This window comes from Alosa sapidissima, chromosome 5, assembly GCF_018492685.1.
Source record: "Alosa sapidissima isolate fAloSap1 chromosome 5, fAloSap1.pri, whole genome shotgun sequence".
Taxonomy (NCBI): domain Eukaryota; kingdom Metazoa; phylum Chordata; class Actinopteri; order Clupeiformes; family Clupeidae; genus Alosa; species Alosa sapidissima.
In genome coordinates, this window is record NC_055961.1 from 15,726,711 (window position 1) to 15,749,745 (window position 23,035).

The 23,035-nt window shown below is 41.5% G+C and overlaps 1 protein-coding gene across 2 annotated transcripts in view; it reads right to left on the reverse strand.

Moving 5' to 3' along the window:
* Positions 1–17,091, reverse strand: part of ar (androgen receptor) — a 26,915-nt gene extending 9,824 nt beyond the window's left edge. For both annotated transcript variants that reach the window (XM_042093569.1, XM_042093570.1), the window contains exons 1-3: positions 15,156–17,091; positions 4,636–4,787; positions 3,457–3,573 (exon numbers count right to left, since the gene is read on the reverse strand). In XM_042093569.1, the coding sequence (XP_041949503.1) occupies positions 3,457–3,573; positions 4,636–4,787; positions 15,156–16,549 (1,663 nt within the window). In that variant the 5' untranslated portion in view covers positions 16,550–17,091. The remainder of the gene's footprint in view (positions 1–3,456; positions 3,574–4,635; positions 4,788–15,155) is intronic.
* Between the last annotated feature and the right edge of the window lie 5,944 nt (positions 17,092–23,035).

Below are 23,035 nucleotides of genomic sequence, written 5' to 3' on the forward strand. Positions count from 1 at the left end.
TGCAATCATTTACCCACTCCACTCTGACCTTGTAGTATCTGCTACTACACACTCACTGGCACGCACATGCACGCACACGCACACACATGCACACACACACAATCAAAGTTTTTTTCCATCCACATTCACACAGAAAGCATTTTTGCTACTACAGACCAAAACTTGACCAACATAAAAATTAAAAATAATGCAACAGCACACACATTCATTGCATAATGGTGTTATCATTTCAAATTCTAATACTCACAAATCAACACCAAAATGCCTCAATAACTCCGTAATGAGCACATATGCATTCCACATGAAGCTTATGCCTAACCATGACCAGCCTGCATGGAATTACTGACAAATTACTGACCACTTACCATCTGAAATCTTTTCGTCAATCTCATCATTTAAGCCATCAGAAACTCCGAGAAGCTCAAAGTCAGGCGTTGAGCATTGCTCAAAAGGGATATGCACTACAGACGTTTACTCTGAAATCCTTGTCCAGTGCTGGCTTGATGAGCGAATACTGTATAGTGTAGCTTACCAAGAAAAAACAAAAAAGACAATGCTCATGTGGGCAGAGACTGAGATAGCCAGACAGATATGAGCAGAGAGACAGAGACACAGATCAAGTCACATAGACCCAAAAAGCGAGTTCTATTGTGCAGACCATACCGATACAGAATGCGACATGAGTGCTCGATTAGGAATGTTTCTTGGGTTGATGCCCATTAGTATCGTCTTGGACACCAACTCGCCAAGCCGCTGGCAAGTATGGGCCAACAGGTTGCTATGTGGCATTTGAACAGAGCTAATTTCCCTCACGGGATCAAAAGAGTATATATACATAATTCTGTTCACTGCCCTGTGCCATCTTCACTCATTAAAGCACAGCAGGAGTTAGCAGGATTGTGTTGCCTTTTGTGTCTTATCTCAGTAATTAAATACAATATGAAGATGGCATCCTTCACATCTCATTTCTATAGAAAAGGTGATTGCAATGTTGTGTGTGTGTGTGTGTGTGTGTGTGTGTGTGTGTCTATACATTTTTGTTTCTATGCACCTGTGTGTGTGTGTGTGTATGTGTATGTGTGTGTGTGTGTGTACAAATTTGTGCACAAGACAAGTCTGAAACAACAAAGAAAATATACCTTGGTGACTCCCAAATAGTGTGTGCATGTCTGTGCGTGTGTGTGTGTGTGTATGTGTGCGTGTAAAAAGTCTGCACACTAGATGCTGCTCCCAAACTGATTTAATGCACACACTAGCAGCAGTCATTATAATGCTTCAGTGCTAAGTAAGGGATAATGGCCGCCGAGGTGTCCTGCTATAACAGGACACCTTGAAGGCCGCTATCCTGCTTATCACCCGGTTGCCAATAGAGGCAATAGTTATGCCTTTATAGAACACAATGGAAACACATGGTTTCGTTTTAAAAGAAAGCTACTTTTTCAGTTTGTTGTGCAACTTTTTTTGGCCCTATAACAGCGATAGCATGGACAGTTACTGTAGCTTGTTTACAGTTGATTCCATAGTTGCGAAGCCTTCTTCCAGGCTCCACCGTCGTCCTACTATGGTTGTTATAGTTACCATTCATAAGCATTGATATGGAACGGTGATTAAACTTTTTTTAGCAGATCTACTTCATAGGTGTCCTGTTATTCAGAATTAATAGCCAACCCACCAGCCACCCCATCAGAAAAGTATATTTCTTTTTCCCGGGTGATAAGCATCATTATCTACCTTATGTGAATGATGGTCTGCATGGGTTTACAGTAATTATGGCACCGATATAGTGGTAAAATAATATGATTTCCACCAAATTGCTGACAGATTTCTGAGTAAGAGCCTTGCTGGCACCAGAGCGAGAGCAGTGAAAAGGCAGAAAGGAAAAGTGAAAAGTGGGAACAAGATCACCAGTCATGACAAGGTGCGATAAAGACACTAGGGAGCAAAAGACGGAGGAGCAGGGGAACCGAAAAGAAGGGGGGAAAAGAGCGGGAATGAGAGCGAGGGAAGATGGCACGCTACGCCATTTTTAGCTAGCTGGGCCTTTTATGATGCCCAGTGAAAGGAGCAGAGGGGAGAGAAAAGGAGCTCTTTTATGGAGAGCTAAAGGAGAACCAGGCAGAGGAGGGTTTTCAGGGGGATCTTCAGAGGCAATCAGCACATTACAGCATTACGTCGCATTTCCCCCAACCACCACCACCACCACCACCACACACGCGCGCGTACACCACCCTCTACCCCCACCCTCTTCCAGTGGCTGGTGGCCAAATTACCCCCCATTCAGGGACTGTTATCCTCTTCTAGTGCAGAAGTCGTTTTTGCCAGTGACATCCCCACCGCACCCCACCAACACACCATTCGCAGCACACCGACGAGGGTGAAAATTGAATAGAGGATGGCAGGCACTGTGTGAGTGTGTGTGTGTGTGTGTGTGTGTGTGTGTGGGGGGGTGAATTACTGGCAGGCTGTGTGGGGGCTATGAGTAAAGGAATGAATTAATAGCTGCTTTCAGACCTATGTGTAAGTCCGCATACTCTGCGGATGTCAAGCGGAAGTATTTCCGACAGACATTATGTAAATGAGCTCGTGTCTGAACGAAGCAAAGAACATGCGGAGATTCTGTTCATGTGCGTGTTCAACCACGTTCAACCTGTTCAACCACACGGAGATTCTGTTAATGTGCATTGGTGTCATTCACACATGTGACCGCATAATGTCAGCATTTTAGCATCATATCTGAATCACCCAAAGGGTCAGACCTCCGTTTGACAAAGCGCCGCATATACTGCGGGGGACATGAGGTCTGAAAGCAGCTAATGAGAAGGACATCAGAGACCACTAGTGAACTAGTGAAGTACTACATAAATAATATGGTCTTACACCCATACAACTGATTTACAGATCAAGATTTGAAGAGTAAAAGAGGTGGTGTTTGTGTGTGTGTGTGTGTGTGTGTGTGTGTGTGTGTGTGTGTGTGTGTGTGTGTGTGTGTGTGTGTGTGAGAGAGAGAGAGAGATAGAGAGAAAGATAGAGCCTGTGTGATCGTGTGAAAGTGAGTGAAAACAGAAAACAGAGAGCTAAATCGCAGGAGCTTTTTTTCTGACAAGAACCTGTTTTTTTTCCTGACATGAATTCTAGCATCAAAGTTTCTCTCTCTTGACTCCATCAAAACAGCAGAGCTGTAATATTGTGATCCTGATGGTCAAGCTAAATGAAAGTACGCTAAAACCTGCAGCTCCATGATTGCTTTGCACAAGCTCTGAAAAGATCACTCCTTTAGAACCACTGCTGGTGATTTTGGTTCTATCTCAGTATGAAGAACTCAGCACTGTGTAGAAAAGAGATACAACGAATCTCTCTAATAGCTCAAGGAAAACTACATTAAGATGGCCAGTGATGGACACTGACCAATTGTATACCTTTGCGGGGATAAACTTGAGATTCTAAACAATGCTTTACCTCCCAGGCTCATGCCTGCCTCGAAGCATTTCTTTAGCCGACAGGATGGACAGTTCTTCCTCCGCAGTTTGTCGATAGTACAGTCATTTCTACTTGCACAAAGATACTTCTGTTTACCTGACAGTGATAGACAGACAGGTAGAGAGGTTTGTGGGAGAGAGGAGGAGGAGGAGAGGGATAAAGAGATTTCAGTTCAGCTTTCAGTTGAGCTATAAAAATAGACAGTAGATATTTGAACAGTTATGTGTGTTTAATATAAAGGCACACAAAGGCATCCTCTCAATGGCACCCACAAACACACATATTGTCTCATTAGCAGGACTTATTTCAACCTCCGATGACTGACTCTTAAGGCCAATTCACACAAGGTATGCGTGTGAAGTGTCGTATTGTGGGATAGAATTCCATTAGAATCATGTAGCAATTTACAGTGCTTTATGTGCTCCGACCAGAGCAAATTTTAGATAGAAACCATCCAAATGAATTAGAACACAAAATAAAAAAAAAAAACAAAAAAACATAACTCATATGTTGCTGTTAAAACACATTCCTCGGAAAGAGGCAAATGATTACATAATGTTGCTCTAATCTTTGACTTAGCATCAGCAGGATCTAATCATTGTCAGGAATAACACAGTTTGCACAATAATGAAAGACTGCGCTAAGGTTAGTCTGAGGTCTCAGTTTCCTATTCCACCTTGCCATGCTCCTCTCTTCCACAGCACTTTCCCTTTTCCCCACCTAGCTGAACTCACAGAAACATGTCACCATAGCAACTTTAGGAAGTCACGACAAAATAAATAAATATATATATATTAGTCTGTTACTCTGAGACTCCGGTTAGTTCCACTCATGTTGATTTAGGCTTTATTTCACTTTGGAGGTTAACAAGATGACAAAGCATCACCCCTGGTAGCGTAACTGCTTCCAGAACAATAGGAACTACTTGATGAGTTTACCTCCAGTGTTTGTTTTGATCAGCTCACATTTATGGGGGATTAAAGTCCCTTTGCATGAATCAGATACTGACTATGACAGGCACGTAAACCCAAGAGATCACAGGTCAGCTGTTACTTTGTCATCTACTACGTCACTGCAAATGCAATGTTTAATCTACCAGTGTGTGTGTGTGTGTGTGTGTGTGTGTGAGAGAGAGAGAGAGGTGTGTGTGAGTTTTACCTTCTGCTGCCCTCTTGAAGAACACCTTGCAGCTGCCACAGGTGAGAGCTCCATAATGGCAGCCTGACGCCTCGTCTGAGCAGATGAGGCAGGTGCGGTGAGGCGGGAAAAAAAACTCCATGGGAAACATGTGCTCACGCCCTCCATCAAACCTACACACACACACACACACACACACACACACACACACAAAGTCAGAGAGAGAGAGAGAAAGAGAGAGAGAAACACACAGACACTCAAACACACACACACGAGTAGCAAAGATGAAGATAATCCAATGATATCCGGTTACTAGAAAGAAAACAAATGACTTAATACAGCAGAAATTGTTACGTTATGAAGCTTAGTTTGTGTCAGTAGCGTAACTACTGCCGGTGCAGCCTAAGTCCTACCTAAGGAGTACAAGAACGATTGAGTGGATTGGCCATACTCTCCATTGAGAACAGCAGAGCCAGGCAGTTGGGTTTCAACGATATTCATCAATGACTTTGATGAACAGAAGGCCCGCAGAGTGAACTTCTAATGGGTGAGTTACAGGTTGCTTTTTTTAATGGAGTAGGCATATGTGAGGTGCACTTTCTGTGACCTGTTTGTGGAAGGCTATCTGACCGCTGCGCCACACTGTTATAGGCTAAATTAAGCAGTTGTATATATTGTGTAGGCCTAGGCGCCACTGCGTATGAGTTGTTGAGTGTTTTCCTTGATGCTTTTTTGATGGCTATTGAATTGTTCTATGGCTATATGTTATCTGCGTTTTGGTTTCGGAAGTTGGGGGAATCCAGAGGTGGTAGCAATGATTAGTCAGGCAGCCACTTTCCATGGCTCTGTCTGATCACATGTTGGAGAATCTCCATCACAAACACAATTTTGGGTGAGGGTGTGTGTGTGTTTGTGTCGCGGGGTGGGGGGTGGTGTTGGAGGGGGGGCCCCAATGAAAATGCTCGTACCAGGGCCCAGCACAGCTATGTTATGCCACTGGTTTGTGTGATGCAATAAATGTACTTTGTAGTAGTCTAATGTTCTTGGACTGCATATCCAACTAATGTCACTGTAACCTCTTAAATCAACATTGCTTCTGATAAGAGATGATCTCATTACAGTTTCTCAATTCAGTATGTTCATAGTTCAAGCTAATACAAACACATCTATCCCAAAATATTTGTGCAAGTCTGTGCTGATGAGTCTGTTTGTTGCTGTGTGAATTTGCTACTGCATGTGTGTATAAGATGCCATTTAGTCCCTCCTAATCCATTGTGTCATATTCTGGTAAATATGACTATGATAGCTATGGGCCAAGGGTTCTTGGAAATCAAAGAGATGCTCATTGGGAGCTGAATGGGATTAGTACATTATCTGATTGAAGATAAGACAAATCTTAGTGACTGTGAAGGCAGCATAGATCTTCATGTCTGACACCTTCAGCCTCTTCTAAAACAACAGAGCCTTAAATGGTTTCATCATTCATGCATCTGTCCATTGTTCTTTCATTTCAAATGACACCTTGTAAGGGAGGGAAGATTTGTGTTTTTCAGTATGTGAGAATTAAAGATTGGGGTATGTTGGAAGCTTATAAGTAAATTGAAAATCTTCTAATCTAGATAATAATTATCTAATAATCAGAATGTCACGTCTCAGCTCTTCACTATTTCACAGTCCTATTTGACAGTACTGGAGTACATCCACACATTATGTAAGGTACTGTATATCTCTTGGAAATGTTCCTCTCCTAAAAATACACTCTGTGAAACTGAGCTACAGACTGATGACCACCCTATACAAACAAACAAGCAAACAAACACACCAACAGACGCACACACGCGCGCACACACACACACAAACACACACACACAGTAACACTCACACTCTTACAAACACAGATGTAGGCTACATACATAAGTATAGTATAAGTATACTCTTTTGATCCCGTGAGGGAAATTTGGTTTCTGCATTTATCCCAATCCGTGAACTAGTGAAAGCACACAGTGAATACACAGTGAGGTGAATCCCCACGCAGTGAGCTGCCGCTCGGGGAGAAGTGAGAGGTTAGGTGCCTTGCTCAAGGGCACTTCAGCCGTTCCTACTGGTCGGGGTTCAAACCGGCAACCCTCCGGTTACAAGTCCGAATCGCTAACCAGTAGGCCACGGCTGCCACATACAGCAACACTCACACTCTAACAGAAACAGGCGCGCACACACACACACCGCATGGACAAATTATATTATATTTGGGATTGGTTTTGGTATTAATTTTGGGATGGTCAACATTGAACATCAAAATCAGTCCTTAGTGGTTAATTAACTTCCTGTTTGAGGTTTCACACAGAATATAACATTTGTATGAATTGGAGGGCCTATACAACTGCTTCTTATTACACATGGACAGATTCGGAAAGAAAGCTGAGGAACAAGAAAATGAAACATCAGCAGACATGAGCAAGGGTTTATGGGGGTAAGACCATCAACGTGTGTTTGTGCCAGTGAGAAATCAAGGTCAGAGAAAAAGTGTGTGTGTGTGTGTGTGTGTGTACGTGTGTATGATGCAGCGAAGGGAGAGACACTTTGTGCAGACATAACTATTAATCAAGGACGTGCAACTTTAAAACTCAAGGATACAGAAAAGATAAGGTCTAAACTTTACAAAGCATAACAAACTCTTACCATTTCTTTACCTCACTGACAATTCCAGAATTTTCCTTCAGCGTCATCTGTCTGGGTTAAGACTTCAGTGTATCTCTCTGTCTCACCTACTTCATCTGTCACTTGCATGGGCAGAGAAGCGGTCACTGCCTAGCCATCAGTATATTTTCTTTATTCTCATCCGAGAGCTTTTCAGATACTGGTCAAGTGTCACGGATGTAGACAAAGGTCCTGACAAACATAGATAATCTCTCTCTCTCTCTCTTTCTCCCATATGGCAGACCCACAGGAAAAGAAAGGTGGGGGCTGGCTCGATAGATCCTTATCCTTAGAACTCAAGGGGATGTTTGGGAGTTGCATTAAAAATGAATATGGGTATCATAACTTGACTGAAGGGTGGGTAAGTGTGTGATTTTGGAGATGATGTATAAAATCATTCTTAAATTTTAATGGTGTGACATGATGGATATTTTTTTTTCTTTGAATGTGATTGTGTAACCTTTGTTGATTCATATTGTTAATGGAGGTGTTATATTGGTGTAATCATGTAACAAGGTTAGATAGTGGTATAATAAAGAAGTGGTAAACATGTCTGTTCCTCTCTCTCTCTCTCTCTTTCACACACACACACACACACTCATCTTCCTGTGCCATGGACTCAGTTCATTAACTCATTAACACTTTATTTATTTAGTTGGGGTATACGTTGTTTGTTGCTGTTCTCTGCTCTGATTAGATGCACTTTCTCCAATTAGATAATAATGAAGTCTGGGGAGTAGCCTAATCACTTTGGACCGGATTTATTAAGCGCCTCTCAGGAAGAGGTCTTTCTCTCACCAATGTTGTTCATTAAAAAAAAAGGCAGTCTCAGTAGATATCAAAAACCTAATCTAATTTAATGAACATGAATGTTGGAGATACTGTATGATAAGCATGATGTGTCAGGACGGAAATTAACTTCTGACTGCTTCAGCATCAAACCACAGAATACAAACAGCCTTCTCTCTTTCTCACACATGGAGCCTGCTGTACATGGTAGCACACTGACAGTGGAGGTAGGGAGTGAGGGAGGAATAATAAATAAGATGATGATGACCATACCATGCAGTAGCAGTTTAATTTTGTCTTGCTCAGTCCTGTGTATTACCATCAATACTTTATCAATATAATTATGTGTATTTTTTCGAGTGATCAAAGTTTAAAGACGCCCTCCAGTGCAAATCACTTTTTAAAATGTTTACCTGTCCATATAAGACAGAGATAATCCAGGCATCTGTCATGTGCGTCATGAGAGTAGAGTCAATCACAGAATCAACCCTGAGTAGCCTACCTGATGGTGGGACAATTCTTCATAAAGATGTACGTAAGCTAGCTAATATATCAGCTGCAGCAGCAAATAGCAGGTGGGGTGGGGCCAGGTAGATCCCAATTTCCAAAATGAGGAGGAAGGAGGAGTTACGTTTAAAGAACACATCAACATTTTGGAAAATTAGCTCATTCACCATCTCTCCCAGAGTTAGATAACATGATACATACCCAGTGTTGTAATGTAATGGAGTACAAATACTTTGTTACTGTACTTAAGTAGAAATTTCACTTATGTGTACTTTACTTCGCTATTTCAATTTAAATGGCAACTTTCACTTTTACTCCACTACATTTCCTAGATAAAATGTATACTTTTACTCCGTTATATTTCCACTAAGCATCTTCGTTACTCGTTACTAAAACCTAAAATTAGAAGAAATGTGTGCGACTGCAAAAAGGGAGGTTTGGCGAATCTGCTCCTAGATTGCATTATACGCACGCTCCGCACTCTATTTCCGCGCGTGTTTGTTGCTAAAGGAGGAGGACGCACAACTGAAACCGCCATGAGCACGACCATCTACTGGAGGACCTTCCATTATCATAGACGACCACCCCGATGATAGTGGTGAACAGGGTAGTGGTGAAGATAACGTCATACACCGGTGGCCGTATTTGCAAGAAATGTTTCTGTACATTGGCAGCTTCTGTGAAGCTGAACACCCCGCTACCTGCCTCAGCGGCCTGTGAAAGGCTATTTAGCATCGCAGGACTTAAAGGAGAATTCCGGTGTGATATTGACCTAAAGTGTATTGAAACATGATACCGAGTGTGAACGTATGTCTCATAGCCCATCTCGGCTTGTCCCCTGCACTCCAAAATCTGGCGCTAGTTAGCCGATGCTACCAACAGCTTTTTCAATAGTGGTGCTTCGGCATCGGGCTAGCCATGCAAATAAATCACTGTTTTACACCCATTTACGAGGCTCAATGTATCTCCACACTTCATTGGTAGACTTCCGAGGGCCCTGACATTTAAAACGAGACATTGAGAACTTTGAAAAAGCACTGGTAGTTTACTTACAAGACGATTTATACAGACAGTATCTTCACGAAGTTTAGCGTTTGCAGCCATCTTGAATTTAGTCACGATAAGTCGAGCAACTAGTAAGAATGAACAGGTATGATAAGGGATCAGATTCCAAAAATAATTCAGTGGAAATGCATGGATTCCAGTTGCTGCTACTGGAAGAAACTGGAATCCATGCATTTTCACTGAATTATTTTTGGAATCTGATCCCTTATCATACCTGTTCATTCTTACTCGTAAATGGGTGTAAAACAGTAATTTATTTGCATGGCTAGCCCGATGCCGAAGCACCACTATTGGAAAAGCTGTTGGTAGCATCGGCTAACTAGCGCCAGATTTTGGAGTGCAGGGGACAAGCCGAGATGGGCTATGAGACATACGTTCACACTCGGTATCATGTTTCAATACACTTTAGGTCAATATCACACCGGAATTCTCCTTTATCACACCAGAAGACTCCCGGGCACTGAATTCTGGCAACTTTGAAAACCAGCTTCTTTTCAAGATGACCAGACAACTTTTCAGTTTCAACTAATGACTGGCATATTAGTAGCTATATTAGTAGCTGCTGGACATAGGTGGCCTGTGTGTGTGTGTGTGTGAGAGTGAGATGGTGACCTGGGGAGTAAGCCCTAGAAATGCTCATACCACATGGCCAAAATGGTCTCCCTACCAACCAATTTAAAGAAATTAGTTATTTATTTTTCATTTTTACCTGAAGTTCATACAAAAGTGAAATTTCTGTTTGTTTTTTTCTTTGATGTCAGCTCTAAAAATATGCTGCTTGTTCTTTGAACTTAAGAGAATTGTGCCTGAAAAGTCCTAGAAAAGAATGTGATTTTGGTTTGATGAGTGAGATTAAGAAGATATGGGAATATATATAAATATGCTTTATGCTTTACTATAAGAAAGCCAAAATAAAGTTCACAATAAAAGTTAAAAATAAAACCGATTGCTTTTTACTTTTACTTCAAATACTTACCGGTAAGTACATTAAATATCAGAAAATTACTTTTGATAAATACTTAAGTACAGTATATATCAGATACTTTAAGACTTTTACTTAAGTAATATTCTAAAAGGTAACTTTCACTTCTACCAAAGTCTTTTTCTAGTACGATACTTGTACTTTTACTCAAGTATTGCTTTCTAGTACTTTATACAACACTGTACATACCCTTCTTGTCTCTGTGCGTGTAGTAAGTCAGTCTGATGCACCCCCCATTAGCCTAGCCTAGCCATGCATGTAGTAAGTCAGTCTGATGCACCCCCCATTAGCCTAGCCTAGCCATGCATGTAGTAAGTCAGTCTGATGCACCCCCCATTAGCCTAGCCTAGCCTAGCCATGCATGTAGTAAGTCAGTATGATGCACCCCCCATTAGCCTAGCCGTGCGTGTAGTCAGTCTGATGCACCCCCCCATTAGCCTAGCCTAGCCGTGCGTGTAGTAAGTCAGTCTGATGCACCCCCCATTGGCCTAGCACAGTTCATGGTTGGAACTCAAAATGTTGGTGTGTTCCTTTAAACCAGTGTTTCTCAAAGGGTGGTCCAGGGACCACTGGTGGTCCGCAAGCTATCCTAAGTGGTCCGTGAGCAGACATGGTAAAATATAATATAGAATAGATGAGTTGTTTGCAATATTGAACCAACTTGTATGTAGGCTAAATCCAAACAGTTCTGCAACACTGTCTATGTAAGATAGGCCTATGCCAGTTTAAATCATATGAATCCTCTGACACAATAAGCAAAGTGCAAAGACAATAAGCAAGGTGGTTCAGTGAGTAGGCCTATTGTGTATAGGCTAATATAGCCTACTGTTGAAGTAGGTCTAATCTTTTTTTTTTTTTTAACTAGGTGGTCCGTGCGTTACTTTTTTATTGGTTAAGTGGTCCTTCATCTGAAAAAGTTTGAGAAACACTGCTTTAAACCATTATAAGGCCATGAGGGTATTTTTTCCATACAAAAAACGGAACAGAAAGATTCAGGGCTGTAATACTGTAATAACTGCTGGAGTGCTTCTTTAACTGAACTTGAGAGGGAAAGATATTTGGAATGAGTGGGAGCAAAGTTGGGCTTTTTAAATGCCGACTTATTTTTTATTTGAAATGCCACTTATACTTTTACATTTACTGTAGGGTTAACATTAAATACAAACTTTGCATGTGTGTTTGTGTGTGTGTGTGTGTGCTTAACCTGATGCTTATCCAGATCATTAACATTAAATATAAACTTTGCATGTGTATATGTGTGTGTGTGTGTGTGTGTGTGTGTGTGTGTGTGTGTGTGTGTGCATGTGTGTATGAGAGTGAGAGAGAGAGACAGAGAGAGAGAGAGAGAGAGAGGTGTCAAGATGAGTTGACAGCTCAATTTGAATCCCACTTAGTCCCTGACAATCCCTTAGGTATTTAGGACATAATTTGCAGTGGAGGTCATTTTAATGAGTAAAGAATGTTCCCTTACTACCAAGTCTCGCTAACTGACCATTAGTGAGGACCCGCTAGAACATTAAGACCCACAAAAAAACAAGTAATAACCAATTAAAAACATATTCATTCAAAACATTTTTCCTTGTCAAGCACAATGCGAGTGTCTATGCATGGTGGTGGGGTAATAGTGTGGTTAAGTTACATGTCTTCCGATTAAAAAAAAAAAAAAAACAGCAATGGGGGGGTTGGGCCTTTGAGCAGTGACCCTTATCCATCCAGCCAGTCTGATAAAACTGCCCTGCCATGGACCATCTGGTGTAACACCAAGGACATTAACAATACTTTAGATTCACCCCTGACTGAGACAAAATTTGATATATACGGTATCCTATGTCCAGAGAGTGGAAACTGACTAAATCTAAGGTAACTTTTTGTAATTCAAACTGATGTTTCTATTTCCTGGGCAGGTTTGTGTGTGAATCTCCCTCCTTCCAATGTTCTGTCTCTCACCACTCAATATAATATAAGCCTAGAAAGCTGGAAGCATTGAAAGAAAAGTTTGAGCAGAGGAACAGCTCTGACTTTATAAAAATGTAGCACTTCTGTTTGCCCAACTGGCGGCATTATAGAGGAAACAAGATACTGGCAACAAGCTTGGGATCTTTGAACGAAAAAAAATTAAAGCAGTAAAAACACTCTTGGGCAATGTCAACTTGCAAATCCTTTAATGCTTAAAGAGGGGCCATGCTGTGTTGACCACACATTCGTAGCAAATAGTCAGTACAATACAGGAGAACAGGAGAAGGACGCTGCATCACCTCCTTCCACTCTCTGGCTGCTCTTCTGCCAGTTCCTGACTAATTGTAGACACTGCTGTTTGAACCGTACGCAGACCCTAAGAAGGTTACCATGACCTGGCCAGTTTCCTGACATTGGAATGAATAAATAAGGTGAAAATAACCTGATGCTTATCCAGATCCGATATCCACATAATTTATGTGTGTGTGTGTGTGTGCTGTTTGTGTGTGTGTGTGTGTGTGTGTGTGTGTGTGTGTGTGTGTGTGTGTGTGTGTGTGCGTGTGCGTGTGTAAATGTCTGCTGTGGGTTTGGAGTAGTGGAATAACAGTGATGCATAGTATGTAGGATATACAGCCATTTCATAGGGTAGAATTCTCAAATCAGGCCAAGCCTAGCCAAACGACAACTATCAGAAACAATTTTTAAAAACTGTCTAGGCAGGAGGATATCTCCAGACCAAAAATGGTTTGATGACAGATCCACTGTCATTATTCACCTATCCATCTTCCACAAGCACATGCCCATGATGCATGCCCATGCACACACTTAAGCACACAATATTCAACTGTAACAAAGTGCATGTGTCAAATGCTCTGGTAAAATATCAACAGTAAAGCAAAGATTTACACTCCCCCTTCTACTGCAGGTAACAAAAAGGAGTGTAAACTATTTAGGTTTTGTGATCCCTACATCACTGTTTCAACTAGAGATGGCTGAAGCGTCCACAATGTCTCTCCCTCTTCCTTACTCAGTCGTGAATACATGTGCATGCACACACACATCCCACAGCTCTGTTATACTGTAATGAGAACAACAATGAGGAGTAAAAGAGAATGGGAGGGTCACCAGGGAAGCAGCCTCCCAACAGCGACAGGACTCTCCTGCTGTGACCCTATTCATGACCACAGTACAGCACAATAGAAGGACCAGCCAATAGGTCTGTAGTGTAAGCTAACAATGGGAGTTGCATCATCGTAGAAACAAATGTGCAAATGTACAAAACTTGATGTCCCACTAACACAGCTTTCCTGTAATCTAGCCTATGTGGTACACTATTCCTACAACTACAATGATCAACATCGATTTAGTCACCAGGAGATTCATTCATTTCAAAAGAATTAAATAAGCACACAGTGTCAATTCATATTAATATGCTGGCTAATGATCTGCAACATCTCTGACACTATGAATGATCAAAATATCTGGTATCAATTCACCATTTTAGCTACCCTTTCTTTTCAACCAAAAAGTTCCAACGTCCAAAATTAAAACACATGTTGCATACAATTTCATCCTTGCTCAAAACGCAGTCAAAAGATCACAGGTCATAACAGTCCAACCACATTGTGCTATGTGCTGTGTTCAGGAACAAAGAAGTTTGAAAAAATGCATTTAAAAATTCCATTTAAAATGATACTTCTGTCCACCTGTGTATTGGTGCAACTGCTTTAAAAGTAAAAACAATATAGGGTAAAACAAAAGTACTTGTGAAGTTTCAATGAATCTAGCAAAAATGGAACACTGATGCAACAATCTCCAAAGACTGCCCATGAATCAATAATATATTTGAATAGAAAACATTCACTTCAAATTATCCTAACTGGTTAAATGTGAGATCAATATGAAATCAACTTTGTTTTGCTTGTAACTTTAGTGTTTGCTCTGAGCATTTGCAAAATCGGATTCTGATTAAACTGTTTTGGTGGGAAATGTCTATTATGCTGAACTTCTCTTCAGCATTTTCACATGTCATCATTAACTATGCAACAACTGGATTTTGTTGTCAGAAATAAAAAATATAAATATATATTTTGTGCCTACCATAATGATGTCATGCTAAAAGTGTTTTCCAGTGTTGCTGTACACCTCTGGTATCTTGTGACTTTATTTCAGATATCCATCATGCATTTATTTACATATTTCAGCCCTGGAGCCACTAAACTCAATAACTGTTAAAAGCTCTAAATGCTTTTTATTTTCAAAAACTCTGGTATTTATTTAATACGGTTGAGTTACAATTTAAGAGCTTAAACAGGTGGTCTACTGTGTGACTGACATACAAACTGTCAGACCAAGCTTGACTGATTATCCATTACTGTGCTGTGTGCTACTAACTGCACCCCTGAGCTGTCTCTTTGATTGAAGGGTCACTCAATGGAGTCTGTCTACATCACATTTCACTGAATTAAACTTTTGTTAACAAGCTATAAAATATGTAAGGTCCTCATCTTCATTCAAAATGAGAAAGTGGTAAAAGCTATGTTACCTGCCGTCAGAATACGTTGACATGTCCAGCCACTGCCCAACATCATTTTTTACGCATCCAGATGTTGGATAAGACATACGGGACAGCATCCCACTGGCGTACCACTGTTCTGAAGTCGCCCTCTCTCGAGCCATCAGTCCACCATAGTCATATGACTTAGATATGAATGCGGGCTGTGAGCCAGAACAATATGGGTGCATGGTCTGTCGATAGTGTCCATACGGCGCATTACGGTTCTCGGCATATCGGTACGGGTACCCCCAAACTTCTGAGGTCATCGTTTCGGTCTTGATCTTCTTGTTGCAATGATTTGAGTGATGTTTTTCTTCCGCTGTCTCTGCAACATCAGTGCTGTGGACCGAAGACTTGTAGATCATATAGGGCGGGCTGATGGTCGATCGCGCGGGCATTGGTTCAGCGGAACTAAAGTTTGTCAAGTTGCTCGGCAACATCTGGTCAAACTGATACCTACAATGATCCATGATCACGGTTGCATCTTTAGCAAAGTCAGCGCAGGTGCTCAGTCCAAACTCATCCTCTGACCGGCCCGCGCGTGAGGGTGTGAGGTCCTGCAAGGTTTCCACTCCCCCTCTCAAATAGTTCACATTTGTAGGCCTAGTTTTGAACATACTGATAATTGAATCGTCTCTCGAAGAATTGCTGTACTCTGTCGTTGGCGCGCCAGCTACGGGTCCACCTCTAGTCCTACTGTCCAGTAATGACACCTCGAGTGAGTTTCCTTCACTTTGTTCAGACGCGAGTGGCGGTGCATAGTTTTCCAGATCACTCACCTCGCTCGAATCCATGGCCAGCCCCAATGAGACAGAGACAGCGTTGCACAGCTCCCTTGCCGTTTCTGAGATGGTCGTGTTGGTAGAACCAGGAGAACTGTTTCCCACACATGCGTCACCGTTAGGACTTAACTTGGGTGTGTGACGAACCGAGGCTGGTCTACAGCAGTTGAGGTCTGTGCTAAGTGAATGCGAATTCGAGTGACCGGCAGAAAACTCCCTCTCACTGGCGCGCTCGGTTTCATCAGCGGTAACCGACAACTTCTGTTCCGTGTTTGTGGAGTTTTTAGCAACATCAACACGACTTACCCCAACGTCGACAGTTGTTTGTGCATTTCGCAGGTTCGCAGTAACTTCATATTTAGAAAGATATGCAGTCCCTGAGCATGCGTCTTCCCAGGGAGACTGCCTGCTAGTTTGGCGCATTTCTCGCGACTGTATTTGGTGCAAGAAACTGCACTTTGAACTTGATAAATCCAATGTTTCGGAGACGACAGTGTTAGTTCGCGCAACTCGCACGCTGTGAAAAAGATTTGGATAAGATTCGCGAAAAATTGTGTTAGGGGAGTTACAAACTTCTCCTAATCCAACTGGTATCTCCATAGTCCAAAGCAGCGTTCGCTGGCTTAGATATAGGCCATATTTCTGAAAGGTCCCAGAGAAACGTCACTCATTAGCAGTCGGCAAGATTTCCATGTGTCAGCTTAGCCAAACGCGAATCAATGTTGACTCAAAGATTGGCTAACATTGTGTTAGATAAACAAACAATGAACCACATAAGTCGGTCAAATATTTTCCTCTAGTGAAAACGTGAACAAAGTTAGTATTTCATGTTCCACATAGGTCTATTTTCACCGTCAGAATTGAACTCTTTGGCTACAATACATGCAGGCCACCGGTTTGCTCTGTTCGATGCCGCTTGTTGCTCCTTCCCATCAGGAGCGGACTGAAGTGTTTCCCTTCCCTGCCCCCGGACTGAAGTGTGCAGGCTATCCCGATTCCCTTTCAGTGTTATTGTTATTGCAGAATCGTCACAACAAGTCTCCACACAACTTGATCCATGATCCTATCGTTTTCAATAATTAAACAACTTCCGTGGTGTTTCAGTTTCCGCATTTACTGTTCAGTGTACAGATCTGGTTCAGTGTAGGCTACAACTGGTTAGTGCGATAAAAGTTCAGTCTCAATCTGGTGTCCTTGAGCGTTGTCACCGTCAAACCAAGAGCTTGGCGTTCTGCCCCTTTAACTAAATATTACATTATTTGGATTTACGCCCGTAAGTCGATCTAAATAACTAAAATATATTTTCTGAAGACGCCAGTGGGGACCACCTTGCAAATATGAAATCAACATGATTTTACGTCATTCTTAAAATGTCTTATTCATAGAATCTCTAAGGCATATCTTCATACAGCTGGTAAAATGTGAACAATTATGGACAGGCTGTCGAAGCACTTGACATTTTAATAAATCTTGAAACCATTTTGAAAAGTATAATCATTCATTGTAATTGGATATTACAGATGTTAATAGGCCTATATTGGACATAAACTTAACTAGCGCGGTGGTCACACACATGTAGGCCTTGTATATAGTGAGAGAGAGAGAGAGACCTATTGTCCTACTAGAAAATCATGGTTCATACAATATCAGTGACTAAACAGAATTACTTGGCATCTTTTTGGAGGTTTAGCAGTCTTCTTGATTGCATTTCCTTTTTCTCCCCTCTCTCACACAGACCCTAAATCACACACTGCTGAGTAACTTTGATGACATCTGCCACAGGGCTGTGCTACACCGAGCAAATATATGGTTTGATTTCCCATTCTTCTTTTAGTTTTATGTCAGTCCATTAATATTTTTGTCACATGTTGTTCCTTTTCTATTTTATGGGCAAATGTTCATTTGTATGCATGCATGTGAATCCACATATCCTGTTCCTTTACATTTGTATGACCTAGGTTGACCCTATTGACTTATTGTCATAATAGCCATATCATCGGTATTCTGTGCATAATCTTGGAAAATACACAGTGTAGCACTATCTCAGCACTTTTATCACATCTGTGTTCTTACTGCCAATGTGTTTTTTGTTGTTGTTTTTTTTGGCCCGCCACCACCCCAACCTCTTCAGAAGACAACTTTATTTTTAATAAATCAACATATGTATTTTATAGCATACACAATATGTTACAATACAGACTTAGATTTATATACAGTGCATTACTTTGTCCTACCGTAACCGTTCACCCAGTTTAGTGAGGCCCTGGGTACATAAGGGAAGGGGAGATTATAGCTAATCAGTGAGTGTAACACATAACATATAAGACACGACAAGGAGTGACAGACAGACAGCAGAGGGACAAGGCAGTAGACAAACACAAGGACGTATTATTAGTGATTGAGTAGAATGATCTGAGATTCACATTAGTTGGTCACGGTTAGGGTGTTTGAGGGGAGAGGGGTTTGGAAACATGTTATGCATGAGTGTGGAGAGTGTGTGCCTATGTGTAAAGTGATAGCTGCAGAGGCAGAAGCAAAAGGGAAAAGAAAAAGAAAATAAATAAACTTTACATAACGGAAGAGGGAGCTATGTGTTTGGTAATGTACACGGCTTGTAGTTATGTTTTTGTGGAATTTAGAAATGTCAAACATGGGGACCAGGTGTCTTCAATTGAATATTTGAATATTTGCCAATGTGGTTCTTGATAATTCTACGTGCATGTTATCATTTGGATACCCAACATCAGGCAAAAAACCTTCCCTCAGCCCCCATTGACTTTTAAATCTGATCTGCCCTGGACTTAAATCTTCTGCCCTGGACTGGAGACTTAAGCATGAAACTTTGGTCGCCGCAAGTGCCTGGGGAGATTTCTTTCTGTGAAGCCAGAGTTACAAACACAACATATCCCAGAGGGGTATGGGGGACTTCTCCTGACATTTATAAGGCGTTTATGGAGACCTAAGTCCTGTTGTGTTCCCCTGACATGGAGTAAGTGAGCAGCTCTGCTTTTGACGGTGGAATGCATTTACATTTATACTTATTCATTTAAGTATAAGTATATATACTCTTTTGATACCGTGAGGGAAATTTGGTCTCTGCATTTATCCCAATCTGTGAATTAGTGAAACACAATCAGCACACAGTGAACACACAGTGAGGTGAAGCACACACTAATCCCAGCACAGTGAGCTGCCTGCAACAACAGCGGTGCTCGGGGAGCAGTGAGGGCTTAGGTGCCTTGCTCAAGGGCACTTCACCCGTGCCTACTGGTCAGGGTTCGAACCAGCAACCCTCCGGTTACAAGTCCGAAGTGTTAAGTGTAGTAGGCCACAGCTGCCTCATTTAGGAGACACTGTTGTGCAAAGTGACTTAAGTCAACTATATTACTAGGGATTACATTGTCCCCAGAGCAACTTGGGGAGAAGTGCCTTGCTCAGAAATTGAACCCACAACTTTCAGGCTACTGCATGCTAGCCCAGCTCCTTAACCACAACACTATCACCACCCCATGCTTTCAATGCAGTTAGAAATTGCTTGGTTCGTCCATCCTTGTCAAATAGGAAATCATGTTGTGCCAGGCAGATGTGGGAGTTTGTTGACCAGATCACTTTTTAAGACAGCACAATATCCTGATTAAAGGGAGATTACAGCTAGGACTCAAGAAGCTCACATACTGAACCTGTTGCCAGGTAACTAGATCCCATCTGCTCCAGGCAGAGATTGCCCGCCATTGACATACCCTTAATGAAAGCACTCATTCTACTGAAAAGAGATACACTACCATTTTCCATCTCATGGCAATTTTCCAACTGAAATTAGCACGCATTATGCAGGTACTGCACAATGTACTCACGGTTATTGTATGGGAATTTCAGTAGCTGAGTGTTGTCTCTAATTGAATATTACAGTTGTGCTCTTAAAAAAAATGATGATTGCAAAATCAACAAACAGTATCTCTAACAAATGTTGAAAAAGAGGTTTGTGATAGTAGTAGTCAAGATGGCAAATGGTGTGAAATGTCCAGTGCAAGTGTCAAGTCCAGTTGATCTTGAATCAAAGACAAATTTTTTTTATGTTTAAAGTTTTTTAAAATCACCCATAGATATATATATATATATATATACAACTATGAAATCACTGATCAACCAATGGTCAACGCTACCACTGCTCAACCAAATCTGTGATCCATCAACCAAAAGCGACTGCCAAATACCATAAAGATATATAAATTGATATGTGTTTTCAATCCTTTCAGTGTTCTTGTTGAAAAAGACAAAATAGATACTTATTTAGTGTTGATTGAATGCACAATTTATGTTTACCGATATGTGAAAAGTAAAGGCATTGCATCGACAGCGTGAAGGTTAGCAGTTTATGGTGAATCAACATCAGTCATTGCACAGTCATCAGTCACAGTCATCACAAAACATGTCTCCAGGCCTGATCAAGGCAAACTTGTCATGCCATTACTCTGGTCTTACACAATGACTACTTATAGGCTGACAACACTGTGAAATGCCTAAACGTAAAAACTCCATAGGAAGTGTGTGTGTGTGTGTGTTTGGCAGCGTTGTTTGTGTTAGTATAAGTATATATACTTTTTTGATCCCGTGAGGGAAATTTGGTCTCTGCATTTAACCCAATCGGTGAATTAGTGAAACACAAACAGCACACAATGAACACACAGTGAGGTGAAGCACACACTAATCCCGGCGCAGTGAGCTGCCTGCTTCAACGGCGGCGCTCGGGGAGCAGTGAGGGGTTAGGTGCCTTGCTCAAGGGCACTTCAGCCAGTGAAGTGAGGGGCTCGAACTCGAACCGAAGTCCAGAGTGCTAACCAGTGGGCCACGGCTGCCCATAGTGTTTGTCTAGTACGTGTTGTGCTTGGGGTTGTTTGGGATGAACTCGTCTCCCTGAGGAATCAGCCAGGCTTCCCCGTAAATATTTGTTAGTGCAATGTATGCTGCCACTAAAAATAGCTACACCAAACCAAATTAACACTGGACCTCTACTATCAAGTCTTAAACATCTCTTTTTATCATCCCTGCACCTGTCCTCAGACATGTGTCTATCTGTAATCTCTTCTAAGAGGATACTGACACACAATGGTCTGCCCTGGCATTACAATAGAACTTCAGCCAGGACAGTATTAACATGACAATTCTAAACTAGTTGTTTCCTGTGTCTGATAAATATTCAGTTTTTGGTCACTGTATTACAGACAACAATAACATTATAGGTTACAAAAGACTTTTCCAGGTGCTTCCTGCAGTTGCCGTTTAAATAAAATAGGATATTAATAGCTTACAACATCATGCCTGCAGCCTATCTGAATTCAGACATGAAATGGAGTGGATGTTATTGTGTCTCATTCTCCACAATAACAATCACAGTTATTGTGCCCCTCCCCCACCACCAACACACACATACAAGAGAGAGAAAGAGAGAGAGAGAGAGAGAGCAAGAGAGAGAGGGAGAGTCAAGTCAAGTCAGGTTTAGTTATATAGTGCATTTCATACACAGAGGTCATTCAATGTGCTTTACATAAACAAAAGCAAACAGTAATAGCAAATAAAAGCATAGAAGGGCAATAGTCAAAGAATAGTTTAAGAAGTAAAGATCATAATAAAAATAAAAAAAGACAACATAAAAGACACAAGGTAGAATAATTAAAAGACAGATTCAAAATGTGTAACTCAGTGCAGTTACCAGAAGGCATCTGAGAACAGTTTGGTCTCTAGATTTAAAACTGGCTACAGTTGGGGCCTTTTTGATGTCATCCGAAAGTTGGTTCCAGAGCTGAACCTTCAGACCTGTGAAGTTGAGAAGGTGTGCACTGCTGAAGCATGTCTGACAGGTATTCAGGTCCTGCTCCATTTATTGATCTATAAACAAGCAGTAGTGATTCAAAGTCAATTATGTGTCTTACTGGAAGCCAGTGCAGAGACTTAAGAATTGGAGTAATGTGGTCAGTTCTTTTAGTTTTAGTGAAAAGTTGAACCCTAGCTGCTGTGTTTTGTATCACCTGAAGTTGTTTGATAGTATTTTAAGGAAGGCCTGTGAAAAGCCCATTGAAGTAATCAACAGGCACGTGCAAAGAAGGGGGGCTACAGGGGCTCTAGCACCTGCCCTTTTACCCCTTTGATGTCCAAGTGCCCTTTTGACAAGACCCGTTTTTTACTTTTTAAAAATTGTAATACTTCCGCTAGTTCCAACGTGAATATTCGCTAAAATGTCACATTAATAGTTTGTGAAATTAGAAATGTACAAAAATAAAAATGTTCTGTGTTAATTGAAATGCCTTGCGGCCACCAATCCGTGACGTCATACATTCAGTGAACTCTCAGAAGGTGCACGCAGGCACAGTGCTGCAGGAGACGTTTGGGAGCACGGTAAAATCACTTGGCAGTTAGCCTATCTGAACATGCAATAGTATTCAGCTTAGAGATAGAGAATAAAATGTTTAAAGTTGTTTCATGTTTAATGAAGTAGGCTATCAAACCCGTTTTAACCATGTCATGGTCCATCCATTTCAATAACCTGGCAGCTTCGAAAATCTAAGGCTGAACGTTCATAACATATTCTGTTTAGGCAAAGTCTTTTTAGGCAAGTCCCTCCACTCGGCGGCCATATACCAACGTTTTATGGGCACTCATCGGGCACAGTCTTTGGGTCGAACTGCGCGTGCGCAAGGCTTCACGACACCAATCTTGCTCCAGCGGCGAGATCACAACACATGATTGGCACAATGTCTTCACAACACACCATATGATTGGCACAATGTATTCACATTACACCACATGATTGGCTCAATGTATTTACATGTCGACGTTTTGCCGAGGAAGGGGTGGGATATGTGTAGACAGCGGCCATATTGGCGTGACAAACTAGCCCCATGTATTTCTATGGAGTATTTTTTGAGTGCTGTGTCTCCACATTAGAAAGTCTCTGGTTTAGGTTACTATGTTATAGTAGCTTAGGTTAGTAGACCTAGTTCATAAAACAGAGTAGGCAAACCTTTTCTAAATCGTCATAAGCCGACGACATAGGCTACTGTAGTTGTTTAACTAACCCAACTCCACACG